This window comes from Leuciscus leuciscus, assembly GCF_965113295.1.
Source record: "Leuciscus leuciscus genome assembly, chromosome: 19".
NCBI classification, from domain to species: Eukaryota; Metazoa; Chordata; class Actinopteri; order Cypriniformes; family Leuciscidae; genus Leuciscus; species Leuciscus leuciscus.
This window is the reverse complement of record NC_138743.1, coordinates 33,136,739-33,162,416: the sequence shown is the minus strand read 5'-3', so window position 1 is coordinate 33,162,416 and position 25,678 is coordinate 33,136,739. Positions and strand designations below refer to the sequence as shown.

At 38.2% G+C, this 25,678-nt stretch overlaps 1 protein-coding gene and 1 long non-coding RNA gene across 5 annotated transcripts in view; one reads left to right on the top strand and one right to left on the bottom strand.

Moving 5' to 3' along the window:
* LOC309482595 overlaps positions 1-25,678 on the bottom strand; it is a 475,034-nt gene that overhangs the window by 354,737 nt on the left and 94,619 nt on the right. The gene's annotated exons all lie outside the window — the stretch shown is intronic.
* Positions 12,546-25,678, top strand: part of stxbp5a (syntaxin binding protein 5a (tomosyn)) — an 89,035-nt gene continuing 75,902 nt past the window's right edge. For 2 of the 4 annotated variants that reach the window (XM_082147851.1, XM_082147850.1), the window contains exons 1-2: positions 12,547-13,175; positions 16,208-16,305. In XM_082147851.1, coding sequence (XP_082003977.1) covers positions 12,996-13,175; positions 16,208-16,305 — 278 coding nt within the window. In that variant the 5' untranslated portion in view covers positions 12,547-12,995. Of the gene's footprint in view, positions 13,176-16,207; positions 16,306-25,678 lie in introns of all 4 variants that reach the window. The other 2 variants (XM_082147849.1, XM_082147852.1) reach the window with 2 other exon arrangements.

Below are 25,678 nucleotides of genomic sequence, written 5' to 3'. Positions count from 1 at the left end.
ATGCTATTGACAGGAAGCCCTGAAAGAGTTTTCTGACTTGGCCAAGGATGAGGAGAGCTGAGAGAACAGAGGTCTCGCTGGCTACCCTTATGATGTAAGTGGAAACTGTAATAGTATTATTTTAAACCCTGACATCACACAAGACATGCCATTCAACCTTTGCCAATCACTTTTCCTCTCTTCATCACTTTTGTGCTTGAGATATTGTGGGGTTTTTTAGAGTTATGTTTGAAAAGTGAAGACTGAGATACTGAATTCAGAGCTGAAACTTCCAATAGGTCTTATGTTCTGTTATAGCTTTTGTTCTAAATGAGATCCTAACTTAAATCACCATGATACGTTATTGTAATACGAGCCCAGGAGTTCTTCCTCAGTTTAGACCATATTAAGACAAATGTTCCAAATTAGAAATTCTGAACACATCAAAAATGTAATGCTATAGCATATTTCACTCCATATTTGAACTTATCAGTTCGGACTTCGGAGTGACTCTTCAGTCAGTCACAGGATTTATAATCCATTGGAAATGGATGAACGTAGCTTATTGTATATTAATTCTTATTTCAATACTTAATTTATAAAGCTCATGATAAGATAATATGTCCTTGTATTTCTTGTTATGTAAAGCTGTCTCCTTTGATTTGAGCATATTTTCTCTGTTCTTCTGTATCTTATTGTGCTATTTAAATTACAGCTCCACCTCCAAAGCTCAATGATGGGTGTTTTGTATCATTGCCAGCATCCTGCAGTTTAGTCATCACAGTGAGTTCATCTGTATGTGTGTGTGAATGTGTCTGCTGAGAATTGTTGATGGGTGTCTTATCGCATCTGTTGATTATTCCTGCTGATAGCAGATGTGTTGCAATGAGTGCAAATGACACAACCTCTCTCTCTCTCTCTCTCTCTCTCTCTTTTCTCTCCTAATGTTCTTCCTTGTAGCACCGACTTTTAGTTGTCAAGCCAGTACACCCACACACACATTTATCTATCCATCTAAATGGGGACATACTGTACCATACAGTAGTCTACAATTGTTTTCATGTAATTATAACTACATTATTTTTTCCAAATTAAGTTGCCAGATGTGGATGTCAGATCAAGGAAACTCATCCACACCAACTTATTAGGGGTGTAATTTTTATTTTTTATTTTGAACAAATAGTAGTGCAAATAACAGTCTCTTCTTCTGCTCTTTTTCCTGATGTGGCAGTTAGCAAACATTACCACATTACATTACCACGCGCCCCCTTCTTGATCGTAGTGTGGAACGCTTGTAAATTACTTTATTCGTCCTCTGTCTGATGCACCGAACCGGGACGTCCGCACCGTGATGGTTTGGGACGAATACATGTACAGTTACACCGCTAAAACACACTTGTAAATACAAAACTAAACCACCCCAAAACAAAAATTCCTTGCTTGAAAATGTAGTATTGGAGGAGAAATCAGTTTCCATAAGTCTTCAGGTCATCATAGGTCACCCAGTCTCAGACGTCACGCCCATGGACTGTTGGCTGAATCTCTGATGCATATGGCATATAAAATTGGAAACACTTCAGGAGTTTTGAAGTTGCCACCTGATTGGTTGAATTCTACAGGATTTACGGGAGACGTGTGTGTTGCGTTCTTTAACGGTCCGCCTGGAAACAAAGGCGTCATGACGCTAAACCCCCTCATGGAAGAAAAAGCCACCATGTTCACGACTGTGACAATTAGTGCTTATCATGATCAAAATGCTGGATTTTCAAAAGTATGTGAAGTTCACGAAAGTTTTACACGGCAGTCTGTTATTGTAGGGACATCGACTATACATAGATGCCTCATTAGCGGTTGTTTCTATGGGCCGCTATATGTACACTGTCCACCAAATTGGAACGGTCAAAGCCGGTCCGTGAACATTCGAGAGCAAGTTAACAGTGAGTCTGCAAATTAGTTATACACGTATGAATATCTATATCTGCAATAGACTTAAGCAGATGATTTTGCTAAACTAACACAATACAAGACAAAGGCATCAGCTAACACAACATTGAAATGTTAACATAGTAAAAAACATTAAAAGTACCATAGCAAAAACCTGTACATTTTAATTAATATATATACAAAAACAAAACCAACACATTCTCACCTGTGAAAGGTTATCCCATTTATTTGGGAATTTAAATCAGGGCGGTTTCACGATCAGAAGCTGCGCGATGCTGTGGCATCATGGATTTCATTGATGATTAAACAATTCTTTACTGTGAGTGAGTCACGACACACTGACCGTTCCAAGACGGTGGGCGCGCCGAGTTGTCTTGAGCAGTCAAATGTGGCATCTACGTATACATATCTATGTTTTCACATCCCTAAACATGACGCTGAACAAAACAAATTGTGATTGGTTGCTTTACATATCAGTCAGACACCGTCTGGGCAGTCCTTGGACATTGAAAGCTGCTATGGAGTCCAGACTACGGGTCACTGTGCGACAGAAATATAAGCGATACTTACAAGGATAGTTCACCTAAAAATGAAAATTCTCTCATAATTTACTCATGTTGCTCCAAACCTGCTTGACTTTCTTTCTTCTGTGGAAAATAAAAGAAAACATACAATTAAAGTCAGTGGAGTCCAATGCTGTTAAGGCACCAATTATCTTTTTAGAATATTATCTTTCAGAGAAGAAAATTAGACAGGTTTGGAATGACATGAGGGTGAATAAATGATTTTTGGGTGAACCGCCCCTTTAAACATTATTTTGTACATCAGGATGCTTTTTTTGCGCAATAGTAGCTGAAAATATTACTATTTCTCAAAAATGAAATATTGCTACTCTTGCTACTTCTCATTAAGATGCTGTCGATGCATTATTTAAGACAGTGATACAGAATCAACATCTGTTCATGAAACAGATGTAGTACACAGACTGAATTGGCATTTATAGACATGGATGAATAGAACCAAGGTTGCTCTTTTTGAAGATCTCTTTTGCGAAAAGCATTTGCAAATCTGAAAAATAAAAACGTGATCACATTCTGGATTCATGTTAGGAAGCTGTGCCTATTCGAAACGTAAATGTAGCTCTCATTATGCATTTTGCTAATGCCTTGTCTTGTCTTGTGTGTGTGCGTAAATGTGTTTATTTGTTATTACAGTCATAATGATGTCCCTTTAAAGCCATGTCACATCCAGCTCTCTCCCTGTAGGATTAGGGGTGGATTAATTTAAATACACTGTTCCTTATAATACAGTTCAATATTAAACACACTTTACAGTCCCCTCAGGTTAAACCCATGTGTTCAATCACAGAAGACAGATATTTGCATATTGAAACACTTTATAAATTATTCATAACTTGTTAGAGGTCATCAAAACAAAATAATAATGACATGGCCCTTCTGATTATGAAATAAAGCACACAATCGCTGTGTAATCATCATGAACTTGAGTAAAATAGGTGCCCGGTTAAATGAAAGGGGTGGGGCTAAGCATGCCAAGGGGAACGGGATATCTAATTGGATTGGACAGGCAATTGACATAGGTTGTAATGCAGGCAGTTTCTGTGGTAATTCGGAGAAAGAAAAAAAATACTGTTAATTTCTCATCATCTTATTAAATTATGGCAGTAGGAGGAAATAGGGATATGAATTGTGTGTGTGTGTGTGTGTGTGTGTGTGTGTGTGTGTGTGTGTGTGTGTGTGTGTGTGTGTGTGTGTGTGTGTATATATATATATATATATACACACACACACACACACATACACACACACACACACACACACACAATTCATATCCCTATTTCTTCCTACTGCCATACTGACAAAATTTTAATAAGATGATGAGAAATTAACAGTAGGCTATATATATATATATGTATATACTGTATATGTGTGTATGTGTATATATATATATATATATATATATATTTATCACCCTATATTATATCATAAGTATATTTATCACCCTAGTATAGCAATTCTGTGGTAATTATAACATTTTAATCCTTACATTTTTATTAAACGCACTATATAATAAAACGATGGTGATATGACTAAATAAAGAAATAATTTTTTTTTTTAGGTTGCACTGGTGCGTGCTCAATTTCAATCCTCCGTCTGGAATTACAGGGAGTTGTGGCTCCTTGTATGAAAACCACATCAGCCAGGGATCACCTTACTTTGTCAGGAGATTTGACCCACAGTCGTGTAATGTGAATTTTCCTACGACAACCATCAAATCAAAAACCAATAGGAGCGGCGAAACTGATTACAAACCACCAGTAGCTCAGTACACAACGGCTGTGTCCCAATTCAGAGGATGCATACTTCGAAGGACTCAGACTTTAAAGGCCGTAATTCTGCAATTTCTCAAAAAAAAAAAAAAAAAAAACTGTCGTCACTGGCACGCAATGAATTCTGGGGTAGGCAAGGATCCATCTGTTGGATTCTTTATTTCATAGGAAACAAAGGACGCATTTGAAGGAGCCTTCATAATGCAGTGGTGACGCAATCCACGTTCGAATGAGCCCTTTGAAGGATGGAGCCTCTGAATTGAGACTTTGTGCTTAGAAGACATTTGGGCATTTGTTTTTTGGTTGCCCTATTTCCAAAAATAATAATAATAATAAATTGGTCTGACCTAGGTTCTCACAATTTTGATTCTGCTAATGTTACACACTTTTTTGTTTTTTTATTAATGAATTTATTAATAAAAATAGACCTCTAGAGTATACTGTTATTTTTATATTTTTTTATATGGCAAATTCTTCATTCATAAGCAAAAATTTGCAAATGGTATTCCATCCTATCCCCACTTTGAAATTGAATTAAACTCACTTCTTAAATCTCTTTATTATATAAAGAATAATAAAAACTAAAACTAAAATTGCCTAAATTGTAACGGTCACAAGCTGGAGTGCCCATGAGAGCCGCCAGAGGGCACTCCACACCAGACTATCTTGTTCACTCAGACTACATTTCCCATAACTCACTGCCCGGACTCATCATCACTGATTGTATTCACCTGTATCTCATTCACCTGTATCTCATCACCTTGTTAGTTTCAGCCTATTTATTCCTTGTTCATTCATTCAATCATTGCGAAGTTTTGTTTGTGTTACACTGCATTTCTGAGCATTCTCCTGGTTTTCTTGTCTCTTGGTTTTGGATATCTTGCCCTGTTCCCTGGATTACTCTCTTGCCTCTGGTCCCTGCCTGTTTTGTTTCTTTGTTTTGTCTGCCTGTCTGTGTATGACTCTTGCCTGTACATTGGATTACGCCTCTGGATTGCCCCTTAATAAAAAGCTGCATTTGGGTTCTCAACCTTCGTGTCTCGGAGCGGTTCGTAACATAAATACTGCATTATGAAGAAATATTTAAATAAAATTGATGTATTTATAAGATTTCCTAGTGTATTAATGTCTGTATGTTATTTTTTAATACAACTATAGTGTCTGTTTCCTTGTCATGTCATTTAGCAACTTATGTTTTGGTAAAAAAATTTATATAACTTGAGTTCTTTTTTATTAAATTGTAGCTATTCTCAATTTGTTGAAAGATGTGTGTGAATGTGTCAATTATGTATTGTTTTATTTTGTGTTTGTGTATTTGTATGTATATTCCCTCGGCAATGTTCTTCTGTTATTGTTATTCGAGCATAAAAAAAACATTGTCTTCGTTTTCCCCCAGTTTTCTTTTCAAGAGAAGCCATGATCAAAATCAACGCTAGAGACTATTTTTGTTTACTTGACACCATTTATATCCCGCATGTTAATGCATCTCACATCACTGCATGTGTCACGAATTTATGATGTAAAACTCGGGACGAGTCTTCTTGCGTCCGTTTTTAACGTGTCTTGACTGCCGTACAGTCTGACATCAGTGACCGTGGGGATCATGTTTGTACAGTCTGACAAGCAACAGTTGTAAAGGACTATACTAAATTGTACAGTGTGCACCCGGCTTTAGTAATGCTTCTGTAAATCTTGGCCCCTTCTCAGAGAACTATCCAAAAATTAATTAATAGGAGCGCCCTATCAGTGGCCTACAAACTCAATCATATACCCACTTAAAGCTAAATTCTGAACTGTCTTTCTCTCTCTTTATTTTTATGAATAGGGAGCAGAGTAATTGAGAAACATGAAGTCATTGATGTTCCTGCCTGTGGTTTATGGAGTGCCCGTGCGGGTGTGTAGCAAGCAGGTGATTGGTCAGTGCTTCATTCGTACACGAGGATGGCCCTTACCTTATAAGGGTCTCTTCAGCCTTGCCCAGGGCCTGATAAGGAAATGCATGCGACGCTTATCTCCATCGTTACAGTATGAAAGGGAAGAGAATCAAAGGGATCTATTCCAAACTGCAGTGAAGGTCTAGTGTTTATATTCATCAGCGTGGTTTTCACAGGCGACTTTATTTACATATACTGTGATTGTAACTTTAATTTGAAGTATGCTTAAATCCCATGTGATCCCATCTCATAACCTTTGGGTTGCTAGCATCATTCTGTACCAGTTGAGCTACAAGAACCATTCTTTATTTAAATCTTAAAGGGCATTTTGCAGGTTAGAGTACCCAGTGAGTCAACGTATAGATAAATAATGTAGGAACTAGATTTAAAAATAAATATATTCTTATAAAACGCTATTAAGGCTTCTAGTGTGGTTTTTGTGAGAGAATTGTAAATGTAAATGTTTACTCGTATGACGGACCTCAGCCATATAAGTTAATTATGAGCCTGCTATACAGCCAAGAGAGCAGGGACAGGCCAGGATTAGACAAAACAACGCAGAGGAGACAAATTGAGTTGTGGTGTGAGGAGAACAGGGCAGGTGTCTAGGTGAGAGACCAGTGTTATCTTATTGAGACACATTAGCTGACAATAGGTAACACTATGCTCAGATCACAATATTGTACAGATTATTATCATGTATCAGGCAATAGCAAAGTATTGGACACTTACCGGCATGTGTTGTGTCCGCCACAAACACATCAGTTGTCAGTTTCCAGAGAAAGAGGGACTTTATAAAGGCTTTGAATGGCCCTATTTTGGTGACAATGAATAAAAAAATTATCACAATCACAACTGTCTTGCTATATAAAAACTTTATATGTACAAACAGCCAACACAAACATTAAAGTGGTTTTGTACAGATTGAAAATGAATTATCTACTACTATAATGATAAGTTTTGGCTGCAGACTAATAACGAACACATAAATGCATTACATTACAAGTTTATGTAGGATATGTTCATGAATAAACTTAAGACAAAAGGCACATTTTGTAAAACAGATGTAGAATGAGTGATCTCTGACGGATCCGTGACCATCATGTTTCCAACAGGTGTTTTTGGTTTCCAACCAAATTTTTACCCTCCTCGTTGAAGTCAGTACCTGATTACCTAATCCTAACCCCACCCCTAATTGTAACCCCACCCCTAATCCTAACCCCTCCCCTAATCCTAACCCCTCCCCCACAACTAATCCTAAACCTACCAGTGCTAAGGGGGTAATAATTTGGCGGAGGTCGAAATTCGGCACAACACCTGTTAACGACTCCCTCTCGTGACATAATATGATGCGATGTTGAAAAAAAAGAAGCGTTTTTTCAAGGAAACTGTCACGTTTTCTACTAAATTTGTGCCCTTATGTCTTGCAAAACAATTTTAAATCCTGCATTAACTTTTCATATGGTATTTTCATACAAGTTTATACATTAATTTTGAAAAAAACAACAACAACCCTGCAATGTGCCCTTTAAATGGGTCTAATATGATGGTTCTAAAAAATAATTTTTTTGTGTGTGTATTTGGTTTAATGCGATGTGTTTACGTGATTTTAGGTTAAAAAAAGTCATTATTTTACACATACTGTATATTATTGTTGCTGCTCTATGCCCCACCTTTCTGAAACGCGTAGAATTTTACAAAGCTCATCTTTCTGAAAAGCGCAGTGTGCACTGATTGGCCAGCGATCCAGTGCATTGTGATTGGCCCAAAAACCTTAAAGGGACATTGTGAGGGATTTTCTCCCATCTAGCGGTGAAATTGTATTTTGCATTCAAACGAATAGTGCTCTCCAGCGCCTCGCTTTTTCATATGCGTGTTGCATCTACGGTAGCCGTTATGTACCAAAAAGCTATGACAGGATGTCTTATAATAGCACTTCATCGAGTTTTCCTTCGGGTGAACTGGGTTGTTATTTCAAACAAACTGCAACTTGACACAACGAACAAACGAATGTTACAGTTTTGAACAAACAAAACTTACAACCTTGTTTTTTGGGCCTTCTCTACTTTACTCAATAGCAGCTATTCATCAAAGAGCCTGTTTAACTTTTAACTATAAATATTCTACTGTCTATATAATAAAGTACACAACCAAGCAATGAAAAAAAGCTTGTAATTAAGACCGTAACATTGACTTACCTGTCGAGAAGAAAGCAGGCAACTTCTACGTCTCTTTTGAAAGCTTTCTCCTGCATTAGCTATCCCGACATTAACCCTTGTTTTTTGTAATCTCCGGTCACGTTTCCTTTTACGGTCTATTTTGGACTTTTTCGACGACAAGGACTCCTTATCCTGTGACTCAGCATATGTATGGTCCTCCATTATAAATAACCGTACAGTGCAGCCTTTTAAACTTGCCGGGGCAGTGACAAGCTCCTCTCACTGCTCTGCTCCTCCGCTTCTGCTGGTTTCAGTCACGTGACGCTGGCTCAAACGCGCTGTGGAAACGCGTTGGCCTAGTACTTTTTGTCCCTCTCTGCTATTATAGTTTTTCAAGATGGCGGAACTACATGGACGCCTCCGTGGACCTACCCGTCCCATGTATATAAAGATAATAAATTCTTCGTTTACGAGGATAAGTCAGATCATTGGCAGAGGTATTTGTACACCATTGAGGACATATTTATGAATAAAAATATAGATTTTAGATAATAAAATACCTAAAAAACTACACATTGTCCCTTTAAGCGAGTGACGAAAATGTCAACATTTGTGACGGAAATGTGGACAATTGTGTCCTCTTTTAATAATAATAATAATAATAATTTGTTACATTTCTATAGCACTTTTCTAGGTACTCAAAGCACTTCAATCTCCTCAAGGCCAAACAAAGTAGTTTGGCTTTCACGACGAAAAACACAGTGTCTCCATGACATTGCCGGCGCCGGCGGCAACAATAATACAGCGAGAATAAAAGTTACACCTTCTTTCTTTGCGTATGCATTTGGGCGGTGTTATGAAACTCTGCCCCCACACACTGACGTAGATTTGTGGGAGCGTGTTTGAATGAAGCGTTTTAGGAAGGCGTGGCTGAGCCTTCACTTTTACAAAGAATATCTCTTTGGGTTTGAGACTTTGAGCTTTGTAAATATGCAGATCTTATACTTGCACTAACAGCTAGCCAACATAACACACTAAAGAAAAAGGAAAACAAGAAATCGCATCATATGACCCCTTTAAACTTTAACAGACCCATTCTTGATATGTATTTGTAAAATATGTTTCTCCCAAGATGTTGTTTATTATATACACAGGAAATGTTATTTGGAGTCACAGGCATTGCTGTAAACTTGGCCTTCATTAAACAAGGGCAGATGTCCAAGTCAATTACCAGCGACAAACTCTTAAACAGCAGTGGCAAGACTGACGGTTGAGCCATTGTGACCTCTACTTTCTGACCTTCTCTATCTCACATCAGACATACAGAAAGCAAATACAGAGCGATATAGTTGGCAAACCTTTATAAAGGTCTGTTTTCAGATTAAACGTCTAGTTAAAAGTCCATTTTCTCTAGGTGTTTTTTTGTTGTTTTGGATTTCAAATTATTTTAAAGGAGAAAATATCTGTCAACTAACATTCACATAACATATTTATAACTGTAACTTAAACAATTGAACAAAGTAAAGCCACACTAAGATACATTCAGGCAAGAGTGTTTTGTTGTTGTTGTTTTTTCATTATAAAATACATTTATTTACAATTGCAGTGTTATCTTGAATAGAACATGATCTGAGGGTGTTTGAGCAATTTCTCCCGTCTCACTATACTGTTATCCTTTCATCCAGAGCAACAGAGGGAGCTCACAAGAAGAAAACAGGAGTTATGAATTATATGAGTTAACCGGAGTGCATGGTCTTATGACATATACGGATACAACAAAGGCACAGGGAAGAGACAGATAAAACATGAAACCAAATAAATACACAATTTTAATTATATATGATTTGTCTACGTCCTTTATGCTGTCTCTGGTATTTTCCATAAACATATGTGTATGTATTATCGCAATGGTTAGCATAAGTAGCCTTTAGCATCGCATATAAATATATTTTTGTCTCATATGGTGACCAGAATCCTCATCGGATCACAAACGGAAGTTATTTCAAATACTTTCTGGTGTCTGAAAGTGATCTTTGAGCTTATTTTTTTTTATTTTTTTGTCTTAAATGTTGAAGATAGCTGGTAGCCTGATATAATAACATGGGAAATGAGCAGCGTTGTGAACCGTATCCTGACTCCTGAGGTGAACTCTGCCTTTGTTCATGACCACTCCTCAAGCCCAGTTGGCCTGCTTTAGACCAAGGTACAGTGGAACACACTGCTAATCTAAACCCTGTCTGTGAATCCAGGCCCAAGAGTACAAAAAAGACACACTCACAAATATGAATAAGGTTCTGATCAAGCATTTCTGTTCATTTTGTTACATTTTTATTGAATTTGGATGTTCGAATTAATTAAAATCTAAACTTTGGCAAAAACTAGTCTTTGATAATAATAATAATCTTTGATAATTTCTAAATATATATCCAAATGTAAAATCTAATAAAAGTAAGTAATTATGTTTGAAAACACTGTTTTCAGTAACTAGGGAATATATAGCACTGCATATATTCGTAAATATGGCTAGGCATGGTGGCTATGGTGTTACAGATGATTTTTCTTTTTTCTTTTTTCACCAGGTGGCACTAATCTACCTCCATTCAATAGATTTGAAGTACTTTTGCTCCATTTTTTACTTAAATACTGCATTAATTGAAAAATAAAACTTTTTTTTTATTATTTAAAAAATATTTATATAGAAATAAATGGTCCATAATTTAGATATGAATATTTTTTAAGTTACAAAATCCCCTTAAAATAACACATCAAAGAAAAAACCTTATTGTAATTAAATAAAGTGCACTGCATTCATTTCATCAAAACGAAATTGTTATACAATTAAGGTCTCAACACGAGTGTGACTGCTAAATAAACAATACCAGAGCAGAGGGTTGTATAAAGAGCCTTTTCAATCTAATTAAATCTTTAAAAGCAGATTATAAATTGAAACAAATATTGTCTTTGTGTCAAGACTCTGAATTTCATGCCTGGAAAAAGCATAGAAACAAACACTTAATAAAAATTTTTTTTTTGGAGAACAACCATGGGAAGCTTTTTTTATAGCCAATACTTTAAAGGACACCTATTATGCCCCTTTTCACAAGATGTAAAAAAAGTATTTGATGTCCCCAGAGTGTGTATGTGAAGTTTTAGCTCAAAATACCCAACAGATAATTTTTTACAGCATGTTTAAATTGTTACTTTCTGGGGCTGAGAAAAATGCACCGTTAAGTGTGTATCCCTTTAAATGCAAATGAGAACCGCTGGCAAACCCAGCAATGCAAGTTTGAGATGTGGCGCCCCGTCAAATCTCGCGAGAATCACGACTTGCTTTACGGCAAGACGTCACATACATCAACAACATATGAAGCAGCCTTTATGGAAGACACTAGCACGCATTTCTGAGAGTCGACGAAGAAAACGAAGAAAGCTCGGTCGGAAGAGTGCAGAGAAGGCTCTGCGTGAGTGGTATTTACGACAGTAACGTTAAATACAAGTACTCCACAGCAACTCTAGGGGTCGCTGTTTGAGAAAAATGGAAACTGCATAGTGTGCCTTTAATTACGGTTATAACTTATTTTTCATCTTGCTTTTATCCACTATTAGTACAAGCCTGTTGTAGCAGACCACGTCCGAATGATGGCCAAAAATACTGTAAACTGTAAGCTGGATCACGAACAGTTGGTACAGATCCATCCTCGAGTAACAACGAGAGTAAATGAAGACTGCTATGTTCATTCTTACATCCAACAACAAAATCACTTAAGAAGACATTCTTGTCTACATGCTCTAGCGTCGAAACAATGGACTGTGTTTATCTCACTCAGGGCGGGTCTATGCTAATACGGCAGTGTCTGTCAACAGTCGTGGGCGGGGCTTGTGCTAAAGTACGTCACATTGTCCAGAATCTGAGAACTGCTTGTTCTAGTGCTTATGATTTATGGGTATTTAAAAAAATTAAAGAAAAAAAAAGCTCTAGGTGGATTTTTATCATTATAGGGTATTAAGGTATTTAATTATTAAGGTTCGTGCCTAAATGATCCTTCAGAAATAGTAATATCCTGAAAAAACTTCCTGTCAAATCCATTTTACAAAGTGCAGGCAATCTGATGAAGATATAGCCTATAGGCTATATTATGACATTATGTGATGACTTGGAGAGGCTGGTGCGCTTTCCATCCTGCATCCCTGCGGCTCCAGGTGCAGAGTTCCGCCCCTTATTTCTGCAATGTGACGCTAGGCTCACTCAGCGCTCCACAGTCTTGCCTGGTCACCGGGAAAAAGGTTTGGAAGGCTGCTTCAGTAGTCATCCAGTCTGCAGTGCGCATGCGCGGCGCTGCAGCGGTGTTTCCGTGTTGAGTGGAGGAGATGAGAAGGGAGCGAGAGAGAGAGAGAGAGAGAGAGAGAGAGAGAGAGGGAATTCGAGACGCAGCGGGACGCCGAGTCAGAATAAACGGACACCCCACAAACGCTAATAATAAAAAAATATAAATCAACGCTCACAGCTCAAGCCTTTAGCCAAGGAGGATACGGTGAAAAACACTTTAAAATGTGAGCTTTAAAGAGAGGTGCTGCAGAAACGAGCGAGAGCGGCTTTCCCCCCTCATCATCCACGGCTGATCTCGACTCATGTGCTCCCGTCCTCCTCCGTCACTCGCACCGGAGCGAAAAATGAAGAAGTTTAATATCCGTAAGGTGCTGGACGGCTTGACGGCCGTGTCGTCCCCTTCTCCATCCTCGCAGCTCGGGGCCAAGGAGAACGAGCTCATCCCGGAGACGCTTCAGTCTGAACACTTCCAGCTCTGCAAGGTGGGGAAGCTTTCAAGTGAATGTGTAACGTCACCTTATGTGGCTTTTTCTCTAATAACGCAAGTGCTTTTTCCTCACGCAAGTGCCACTTAGTGCATGCTGTTTAACACTTTATCCACAGACTTATAGAATACAGGTAACGTTTGCCTTTTCTGGTTCGAAGATGTGATGCATCACAACGTTGTAATAGAAATGTTATATATAGGCCTATATATACATATATCTTTATGGGAACGTTATGATGTCAGTCGTATTTTTATTTTATTTTCTACAAACCATTGTAGTGTCCAATATCTTTTGGTTGCGCAGCAATGGAATGTGTTTTTTCTCTTTCTTTTTTTTTCTTTTTTTCTTTTTTTTACATTAAAACGCTCCTATAAGCCTGTGTTAGGCTATATACACATTGTACTGTCATACTCTGCCCCCTCAAACCAAGACTACATTTTTTTTCTTCACAAGCTGTGCGTGGAAAGAGCTGACTCTGTGTTTGGAAAATGCGCACAAATGCGTAAAATATTCATGCGTGACACAGAGATTCTTTTATAACCACACGGCTGCTTTTGCTGTCCATATCTTCCGCTTTTCCCTTTATAGTGTTCTGTGTTTCTGTGTTAAACATTCTACTTTACTGAAGCGTCCGAATCATGTGTGGTTATAGAATGAAGCTGTGATGTTTGAGTGGAGGGAGGGGGGGATAAACAACCCATTTCTTGCATAATCTACTGTGCTGGGATTAACATTTCATTTGCAATGTTGGGGCTTTCTTTTAAACCCTTAACCCTTTTTATCTTGAATATCTTTTTGAAACCACACAAACAGTATCTAAATAATTTTTTTTTAATAAATTTTTTTTTTTTGGGCCATCATAGGTGCCCTAAATGTTGCCTAGGTCGGTTTTGAGACACAGCTAGTGTGTCATGAATAGGCCTAGTTGAAGTGTTGCTGAGTTTAGCTGCCCTCTCTGGATTAGATCTGGCAGCACAATGGATGGAGTTAATAGTTCTCAGAGAAACGGGTTATCTGTGGAGGTTTCTCTCTTCTTCTGCAATATTAGATTATGAGCCCACACACGTGTGCGTGGAAACTGTAAGAGAATGACAGTATTGCAGATGTGATCGGCTCATTGATTTATCTCCGATTCATTTAGTCAACCTTGTTACAGGGCAGGTAACCTTGTTATGACAGTAGGTGGCGACAAGTGCATTTTGTAGTGAGTCACTGAATCAATCACTCAACCGATTCGTTTGAACACAGTCTTTCACAAAACTTATCCTATATTCAAATTTGTGTCTACAAATTTGCTGTGACGCTAAAATATAACAGTTGAGAGCATAACTGTCATTTTATCCTCCATTTTGTCTACTGCTAGGCAGTTAAGCTAATGAAAAAAGACTACAATATTAATTAAAATAAATTTACAGCATTGTTTCCAGCAGATGATCACGTTAATTTAGTTCGTTTATAAAAGAGAGGTCTCGTTCAGTCCGAACAGCGACGCGTTCAATGAAAGGGGGGGGTGTTCGTTCACTGCGTCCAACCAGTGAACCGCTTCTTCACAGTCAGCACCCGAATGCCATTTGCTAGCGCTGTTGTCAGTCTTTGAAGGCGGAAAAGAGAAAAAAAACACACAACTTGTTATACGAATCAACGCCGTCTAATAATGATTATTTAATGGAGTATGTTTTTAAATCAATTCCACATGTAATATTTTCAAGAACATGGTAGTATCTTTAATGATTCTTTTATCCAGGGCTTAATTATTTTTGAAGAGAGTTTTGGAGAATGTTGATGTAAGTAGGCTAAGCGTTCAGTTTTTAGAAAAATGGTCATGAACTATATGGATACAGTTGTTTACCACTCTTTAATTAATCATTTGCGATGAGGTTACGTGAGTGCATACACACACTGGTCTTTTTGTCTGGCCTAAATTAAATAGACGTTTATGAACGCTGGATTAGTTTAATATTTAATTTATAATTATTGAAAAGAGAACCGAGAGAGATGGGGAAGGATGGACTGAAGCTTGTTGCTGCTGCACAGCTCGCCGACAGGTACTCGTCCCCGCGTGCGTCACTTACGTAACCCGCTTTAGCCACTAAACAAACATACAGAGACAGAGAGGCTGTGTCTCAAAACCTATTCAGCTGCCTGACTAGACAGCATTATAGGTGCGCCTTTGATTCTCAGCAATGCTATCTATGTATGCACCCCCTAGGATTTAAAACACACACACAGAGAGAGAAGAGAGAGAGAGAGACGCTGACAGCTGTTAAGCAGAGGCCAGTGCTATAAACCTGTAGCCAACCATTGTTGTTCTCTGGATACAATGCAGCAAGGCCTCTGTTCTCACTGCCTGTTGTTTTTGTCTATCTATAGCACATCAGAGTTGTTCGAGCAATTCAAAGGCCTGGGCATTAAAATAGTTGGAAATATTCAGCTGAAACTGACATTGAATTGATATTGAATCGTCCCTGAAAGGAATTTTGACTCCTTGGTGCTGCACAAATACGCAATGCTTTGTCACTCTCCTTCAAATTATTATATAAATAAAAACTTAAATAATAATATAATGTAAAACCAGTGTAATTTTAGTATTATGTACTATTATAGTATTATTTTTATCATTTCAGTTTTTGTTAATTTTTTAATGTTAATTGATGTGCTCTTTTGAAATATATATTTAGCTTTAATTTATTTAGATTTTAGTTGTAGTAATTTTAGTACTTAAATGTTTAATATTCGTTCAAGTTTTATAAGTTTAAGTTTTTTAATATAATATTTTATCTTTATTTCAATTACTGAAAATTATTTCTTATAATTTTAGTCTTAGTTACGAGTAACAACAATGTCTGAACATAAATAATTAAAGTAAAAACATTGCCAAATATAATTAAAATACCTTATAAAATACACTATACCATTTTAAATAGTTAAATTGTTGACTTAAATGTTGAAGTTAATTAGTGGTTATGCCACTAAACTTTACATTATGTGCTTTTTAAAACTTTTTTCTCCTCTGATTTGATCCTCAGACTGTTCGCCATGGCTTCCCCTATCAGCCGTCCTCTATGGCATTCGACCCTGTCCAGAAAATCCTTGCCATCGGGACTCAGAGCGGAGCTTTGCGATTGTATCCTTTTTACAATGGAAATGAAATAGTGTGTATGCTCTTTTTCAGGTGCACAGTGAACCTGAGTAAGTATTTCATTTCTTTATCAGTTGTGTTATCAGGTGTAAGCTGTTACTACTTGTGTGTTTATGGATTATCATTACTAAGCTCATGACAAATTCATTGGGACATAAATGACCCACTGTTAGTTTTGCCTTTCTGAAATGTGACTACATTATGCTGCACCACAACATAACAAGCTTCATCTGCTTTAAAGTGATGCCAGTTGTTGTGCTTAACCGAGTTGATCCGCTGTGATGGCTTGTCAGTCAGACCCGTCACACGTCTTTTGTAAAAGGGCGTTTATTGTTACTGGATTGGGATTTAGGATCAGTAAGGCACATAACATTAGTTCAGTGTCTCTCTCATCACCCTCATGATGGAATCCTAGTACATAAAGTCCGTTATTAATTATACTGAACAAGTCACTAAGGTCTATTCCCACCTCAGAGACTGAAAAGACCTTCCTGTCTAATCAAAATCTCCATTCACACTGTATTCAAATAGATGGCCTTTGATTTTAAAATGAATTTCCACGTTCCCTGATTCATTCCTACACACAGAGGCGTGACATTACTTTTCACCGTCAGTGATGCTCTAATTGAAAATATTTCTTCTGCCGTCACTACAGGATGATTTGCTGTCAGTCAGGTCGGTAGAAGAGCTCGCTTGACACCTCCCTTTGTCAGATGTTGAATGATACTGGTGGAAGTTGATGCATGCGGCGGCTCTTCAGAGAACAGCCTCTTTAGAAACTGATCGTCTTTGCTCTCTGAGGATATCGGTGTTTTAGCCCCTTTGAGCGACTGTGATCAGATAAATGTTGGCTGCCATGAGATGAGGGCAAATTAAAATCTCCCTAAGAGACTCCAAATTGTGATTAGTGCAACCGTCCTTTGTTTCTTTTGTCACGTCTCATCTCGAGCTATCGGCAATGCAAAAGGAATCTCAGCATTCAGCTGAATGCATTGGTATGAATGAAGTCTTACCTTTGATTTTGTTTTGCCATACTAAACTACAGAGCATCTGAGGTCTGATTTTCTGAGTTAGTTGATAAATCTTGGCCTGACTAACAAAACTGTGACTGATTTTGGAAATGCTGATATTTCTGGTCAGATATGGTACAAATTGTATTTGCAATGTGATCTCATTCATATTTGTAAATATTTCTTTGTAAATGTACATGTACATTTTCATGTGTTTGGATAGACACTGAAACTGCACCGACAGTTTCCAGATTGTAAAGCCTGTAGGTACACTGCTGTTAAAATTATTATTATTATTATTTTTTAATTAATACATTTATTCAGCAATGACAAGAGGTTAAATGGATCGTAGTTGATCAGCTCTCCGTACGGACCAGGCCCCACAGTTCGGCATGCATGTGATTCGCGGATTAATTGCAAAGTTTAACCATCATAGTGAAAGTTTATCATTTGCACGTGTTTTGTCTTGCCATTTTACACATTCAAGTGATTTTAAAACCATTCCATCGCAAGAAGAGGCAAAAGAGAATTTACAGAGAGGTGCGCCAACACCTAATAGATTCCGCATCTCCTTGCACTTGAACGGACACATACACACAAAATTATTTCAAAATACCTGTCTCGGCAAGTATTCTCATGAACACAATGGGTTATGTTAATTTACAGAGAGATGCGTTTCAGTGCACCAACACCTTATTGATTCCTCTGAGTTTTTTTTAATCTGTTGAACCACTAGCAAGGATGATAAATTGATCAAAAGTGTCAGAAGACTTTTACATTGTTACAAACGATTTCTGTTTCAAATAAATGTTATTTTGAGATTTCTATATTTATCAAAGAATCCTGAAAAAAAAAAATATCACAGTTTCCACCAAAATATTAAGCAGCACAACTGTTTTCAGCTTTGATAATATGAAGCATCATCATACACAAATCAGCATATTTAAATGAATTCTGAAGGATCATGTGACACTAAAGACTGGATTGTTGGCTGCTGAAAATTCAGCTTTGCCATAACAGGAATAAATTACATTTTAAAATATATTGAAATAGAAAACAGATATTTTAATCATTTATAATTGCAACTACAACTGAATAGTTTGATTAAATAAATCCAGATGTGAGCAAAAGAAGCTTGTTTGATTTGAATAAAATCAAATTACAGTATAAATAGAAGAAAAAAGTTTTCGATTTTTCTTACATTTTAATCTCTGTCCCAAATGTGTGAAAATCTAAATGTGCTAGAAGCACAATTAAAGTATGAATGAAAACCAATGAGATCACATGGGTATTTGTAGCTCATGCTACGGTGTGTATTTGTTGCTGCGTAGCACTGCTCAGATCTGTTTCGCAGTTGTGTAAACTTCTCCCCAGTTGAGAATGACTGAAAGTGGCAGATCAAGAGACCAGAATGGCAGAATCCTGGCAAAATCATCCAGAAGATTACAGCAGTGGGAGGGAGAGGAGAGTCTTCAGTCTCAGGCCAGCGGGCGAATGCGCTGCGATCCCGAAAGCGTTCTGCTTCCCACAGCTCGCTTCAGACTGCAGAAAGTGACATGACAGTCAGATGTTTAAAAAGATCAGAGACAGAGAGAGAATGCACTTTTCATGCTCTTGCAGTAAAAGTGGAGTGTGTAATTTCTGCGCCACCAAACAAAACACTCCCACTGTCTGCCATTGGTCGTCCAAACATATAGTCCCGCCCCTAAACTCACACCATTGGTCAAGCCAATGTTTTGATACTGCCACAGATTTTGTTACACACTTCTGCTTTAAACAACCTTTCATAGGCTATGAAAAGCCATAAATTGTTATCAGTGGTCTGACATTTGAATAATTAAATTGTGGGTGGTGAAGCGGTGGTTATTGTGTAGCAGAGAGTTTTAGGTGGTCCCTGTCCTTTGCGAATTGTATTTTCAAGCACAGACTGGAGAGAGAATGGCAGACTCATAACTCAACTAGCCTCGTGGGCCCCAAGACTTTGCAACTTGCACGCAGATCGATCGATCAACCTTTCCCACACACACACACACACACACACATGCACAAAGTGGTGTGATGACCTCATGGTAGAGCAGATACATTTTAAATAGTCTCCTTAGTATTTGCACTTCCTTGACTGCAGTAGACAGTGAGATTGTTGGCTGTTATGCACAAATATGTCTTCAACACTGATTGCTGACAGTCATAATCACTGTAATTTAGAATATAACCCACTATGAGTCTGATCATTTTATTCACAATGATCATCTCTTCAAATTTAATGAAGGGTATGTATTTCTAAAGAAGACGTATGTCACAATGTTCAAGCCTCTTCCCTATTATACTGTAGGTTGCAGATTATTGAAGAGATCATGTTTAGGGCTTATAATGAACACATTTGAATAAAATATCATACAAATATATGAAGGCTGTGTCTGAAACCTTGCAGCCCCTCGCCACCCAATCTGACAGTATTTTTATATGCAGATATCTTATCTCATCATAATATCACATCTAATGATGTAGAACAAATTCAAGTGAGCTTTAGAGATAACCAAGCAAATATTTAAAGACTAAAACACTTCTTTCTCTTTAGAAATGAAGTCATAAGTTGACCATTTGAAAGGACATTTCTAAATAAATTTACTCGACCGTTCGTAATCTTATGTTTTCCACCAACCACCAAACTGCAGGGACAGGATTTTGAGTCGAAGGACACGTCTATGTTTCTTCAAAAACCAAACAGATGCTGACATTTTGTTACGTAGGATCTGCATCTGCATACTATAAATGCCCATTTCTATCTCAGAGTAAAAAAAGGTCAAATAAGAAACATTTTTGTGACATATTAAGGCACAATTATGAGTAATAAATGCTTTTTTTTTTTTTTAAATGTGCCACCATATGAATAAGTTACATTTTAAAATATATTAAAGTAGAAAAGTTATTTAAAATTGTAATAATATTTTAGATATAAATGCAACATTGTTGAGCATAAGAGACTTGCTGAATGGAAACAGCATTTTTCAGCTTATGGACACTGCTGGAAACATCCATTGACCATTGGAAAATGGATATTGAGGAGTTGCACACACACACACACACACACACACACACCCCCACACACACATCGTCTTCACATCAGCTTCAAATTACCCTGATCTTGTCTCTAATGACCAATAGTGGTGATGGTACACTGTTGAGACTTATTAAAGATGTGTCCCATAGTACGATTCCGCTTGAAATATGAAATATACTAGCTGCGACATGGCTGTGGTGGTTATTTATGTGTGTTAGAGCTTGTGACTTGTTTTACTTTGTGTTTCTGGGATGTAGAGCTGAGCCTAACACACACACACACACACACACACACACACACACACATATACAGGCATTGCCTGAGGATGCCTATGCCGCTTCTTACGTAATCCACAGGAGCGAGGCTCATCATCTGGAGAGCTTGGCTGCAGTGTGTGTGTGTGTGTGTGTGTGTGTGTGTGTGTGCACATTTGTGTGCTGTGATCGGCTCAAGCAAAGGAGTTTAAGTCTGTCCTCTCTGCCATAATGGCACAGCAGCGGCCGCCTATGATTGAGTGTGTGACTGTATAACTTACTGTACTCTGTAGCTGCAGAAAGGGCCACCTATACAGAACTGAACAAATCTGATCAGATTCACCAGGCACTCAAACCTCATTGCATTAGGTATAGAACGGTACAAGGAAGAACACAGTACCTGGTGCTTTTTGAAGAAATCATTTTATTTTATTTTTGCACAATGACCATATTAGGAATGTTCAATAATTGATATAGAGTTAGAGTTACTAGTTACTAGTCAGAGTTAAGGTTAGTCCTGCAAAATGTTATGTTTTACATAACTTTTATGTTGATCAGACATCATGAGACAGGTTTCTTAAAACCTAGATGGAGTGCAACAGAACTGCATCCAGAGGTCTTGAGATGGATTTTTGAAAGTTTAAATAAGTTTTTGACTTGACAAATCGTCTTAATGCGACGCCCATAGCGAGAGACATGCACTTGTATTCTGACAGTAATTGTCTTGAAATGTATTGTTGAACGCAGGGAATCTGTTGGATGTGTCTGCAGTGTTTTAAATGGGATGCATTTAGTGACGCAAGTACTCGGAGAGGGTTTTAGCATGTTGACAGTAACAGTTACCTTTAGATTTTCAGCATGGCATGCTGTCAGCATGCTAAAAGCCCTCTCTAAGAAGTAGCATCTTTGATTTTTTTCCCCCTTTTAAAGCACCTATTGCTAGTTTCTTTTTTTCTTTCTTTTGACTTTTATATAATATTTTATTGTATTTGCTCTCTCACAAACTCCTCAGCCATTCTTCAGTGATTTTAGGGGACAGTGTGCCGGTTCTGCATTGTTTTGGGACATTGTTTCAAGTTGACTTCTCCAGAGTCCAGCCCAACCTAATTATACCCTCACTCAGCTCTCAAGGTCCTCACATCACTATAATGTTAAACCCGCATTAATCCGGCATTTCTGCATCTCAACGTGCCCTGTCTGCGTTAGGTTCACTTCAGTTCACCCCATCATTGCCCTGGGAATTTCAAGTGTATCAGCTCATTTTTATGCTAACCTCTTCAAAAAAGCTCCCACAATACTTGCGCTTTTAATTTTCTGTGCAGTAGAAACTGAATTTGGCTAATCCGAAATGCTCCTCTTTCATTGCGCTTATCTAATATCGCAGTACGATGCTGGTACCTGGGCGTCATAGAAATATGGCCTTTGTGACGTTGGCAGAGATGCTATTAAATAATGTACAGTAAATTACCTTCCTGGTACAGTCTAGGAGTGTCGGCCCATCCGACAGGATGCAGGACAAAAAGAAGGGCTGAGCTGGAGCAGACTGACACCCTCATGTAAGGGCACTTGTGAGTCACCACTTTGAAGGAAAGGCTAATGGAAAAGTTGCAGAAGGATTCAATATTGTCTTCATTTTCAGAAAATAATGCCGTTGTTTGTGATGTCTTTCAAAGTTCAGACACAATCTCCTTCCATTAAGTCAACAAGACAATAACAAATAACACAATAGCAAATTGCTGAGACCTGACACCAGTTTAGATAGATAAACAGTGCAGAGCGTTCACAAATAGCCGAATATTCAGGTCTTGTCCATTGCTTCTGATGTTCCTCTGTCTGTTTTGCACCTGCTTGCTCCTGTCTTCCTTCCATTCGCCGTCTGTTTCTCTCCTTTCTGTGTCTTTACCTCTTCACCCCCCCCCCCATCACTGCAGTGCATTTTTGTTTCTGTCTGTGCTAAGTGGTTGCTATGCAGTTTAGAAAGTGTGGTGCAGTTTATGGGATGCAGTTGCCAGGCGAGACAGACTCCCATTCTCTCACGGTAAACTTGGCAGAATTGTGAGTCTCTGGTGTCTTTGAGGTCACCTACCTGCTCTGTAATTACATACAAAGGCACACATTGCGCTTCATTGGCTCTTTGGCAAACGCAAATGTATTCCAACACTCAAATGCACACACAAAAATGTCGTTTTTAGTGCGATAGACGCATGCAAAGAAGTGGCGTCCGCCCGTCAGTCACAACACACGCGATCACACACCCCAGCTTACACTTCATCACACTAACTAGGCTTCACGGAGCTGTCTGTCAGCTGATCTCTCTCGCCATCAAAGTCTGTCTTTGGCTCATTGATCTGTTTCATCACTTCAAAGAGACTTCCAGTTCCAGAGAACCCCCCCCTCACCCCAAACCCTTTCCTCTTCCCGTTCACCCCTCCATCACTCTGTGCTACTCAAGCCCCTTCAGCCAAGCTTATCCCCTGTCAAACGCACACACACAAACACACACACACACTTTTGGTCTGATTGGCTATTTTGTGTCTGGATCACAGCAAGTGTGTAAGTGTCATGTAAGGATCATGTTTACATAACTTCAGAAAATCATTGAAAGTGTTTGTTATTTTATCTGATAAAGGAAAAATGCATATTCAATTCTTAAAATCATGTTAATTAGTTACTTGTAAGTTATCATACCATATGGTGAAAAATTATATTAGATTTAATAGGACAATACATGTAATTTATTGAAAATAATATAGGCTTTTGAAAGTATAAGCACTAATTACCATGTATTTTACTGTGAACATCTTTAACCAGTGTACTTTTAAGGTGAAATATTGTTAAAGTTGTTTTTCACAATATATATGGTTTCAAAGCAGAATGCATGCGTTACGTTACAATTTAGAGTGATCTGTTATCAGAGGTGACTGTGTCAATGTAATGTCCATTTTTCATAAATGTACAGATAATACAAATCACGCAGTTACTGTAGCTAACATCATGTATTCATTTTAGGCAGAAGCAATGAGCCCATTAAAGTAATTATTACAAGTTGTGAACATAATGGTTTCTAAGGAAAAATGTGTAATGTAAAAATGCCTGAAACATCACCTTGTTTTTCAGAGTGAATTTCTGGAAACAGCTGCCGCCATTGTTTTACCATACATTTTTGGATAAGGTACTGTGCAGGGCTTCTGACTCATTTGCAGTTTGTCGTTTAGCGTTATGCTGACAGATTGCCGCCGGCCAGTTGCCAGGACAGCCCCACCTTTGAGAAAACGAGGGCTAATTGTCCTGCTGTTGGTTTAGCAGCTGGACTGTGATCCTTGTAACCCCATCAGCAGTCGTGGGATTCGATGCACGTAACACCCATGAGATGGCCTTTGATCATTAAGTACTGCCATCCAAGCCCCTGAATGGACCTCATGGCAAGAGTGGCTTTCATCCAAACACACACTGTACTGGATTGTGCAGTAGCAGGTGTGACCTTGACAGGGAGGTAGTGTGGGTGTGCAGGTCAAACCACTCTGTATTTTTCTCTCTTTCTGCATTCATGCTTTCCTGTGGGCTGAGAACCGCTCACATCAAGCTCTAACAACAGAAATATCCTTCTCTTTCATGCTCTCTTTCGATGCCTGTTCCTCACATCATTGTTTTATAATTTCTGGTATTTCTTTCTCTCTTTTTCTTTATCTTAGCTTTTCATTCCGTTACTCAGCAAAAGGGAAGACCACAGTCAGCGTCATTGGGCTTTTGGAACAGCTAAATATACTTCATCTTTAATCATGCCCTTAACTGTGTTTGACTCCCTCCTGCCTCAGGAATTATAAGTTAGGATATTCACATGAAAACAAGAAAGGAGAAAAACGTAATCTTGAGTATGTTCAGCAGCGATTTCTGAAAAGGAAAAGCGAGTGCATACAGCTCACAGGTAGTTTATGACCTTATTCCTCAAATATGTGTCAGTATTTAGAAAAATCTCTGTGCTATTAGAGCGAGTCATTTTCAATATGATCTGGGAGTCATCTAGCTTCCTTAACAATCATTTCCCCGCTTCTTGGGATTTGTCGCTCATATCCTAGTGGTTCTGCTCCAGATGTCTAATTGGATTTTTCTTTTACTTCGTCGTCTTTCTGGATGTCTGCATTGGTTTATATAGGTACTGAGATAAATCTGTACAGGAGCATATCACACGTTAGGGTTTTGGTGATCCTATTATTTGCAAGTTCCCCTGTAGTCAATTATTGTATCCCTTAAAACTCATTTTTGATCAACAAAATGACATATAAAAAAAATAAAATAAATGATTCATGCCTTAAAGCTACACTGTGTAGGATTCTCTCCCATCTAGCGGTGAAATTGTTTATGACTACCAACTGAATATTACTTTCTAGCCCCTCCCATTCCGAGGGTGTTTTAACTCCTACGGTGGCCGTATTATTTCAAATCTGCCGGCAGTCGCGAGTAATCTCCCCCTCGCATTCGTCACGGTGTCACTGAGTGTAAAAACGCGAAAGGCGAAGCTTGAATTTCCAGGTATGTCCCTCTTTGGCTAATGTATTTTCAAGATGGAGGCGCAACATGGCTGCCGCCATTCGAGCGACTCGTTCGTATGTATTCTAAATGGCAGATTCTACGCTTACGAGAATACTTGATTAGTTGGTAGAAGTAATCACACATTAATGAGCACATATCATTTTGAAAGAACAAAGTGTTTTTTGCTAAGAATCAACTTAAAAAATTACACAGTGTAGCTTTAAAATAGCTTGAATGTGATGTAACCACCCTTGCTTCATTTAGTATACGCCGAGCCATGAATATACAAATAAGCCCCGCCTCCACTCACACCAGCTCAGAGACCCGCTCGCTCAACTCTGAACAACTTAGAACGTCAGTGGAGAAAGGCATATATATTTCATCATAACACCGTAATATACTTCATATACATAATTCACCCGCTATATTGCTAAATGTACCCGATTTTTCATATCAACAGAAAAATATGCCAGAACCTGGCTTCTCTTGAGACTCCCCTGCTT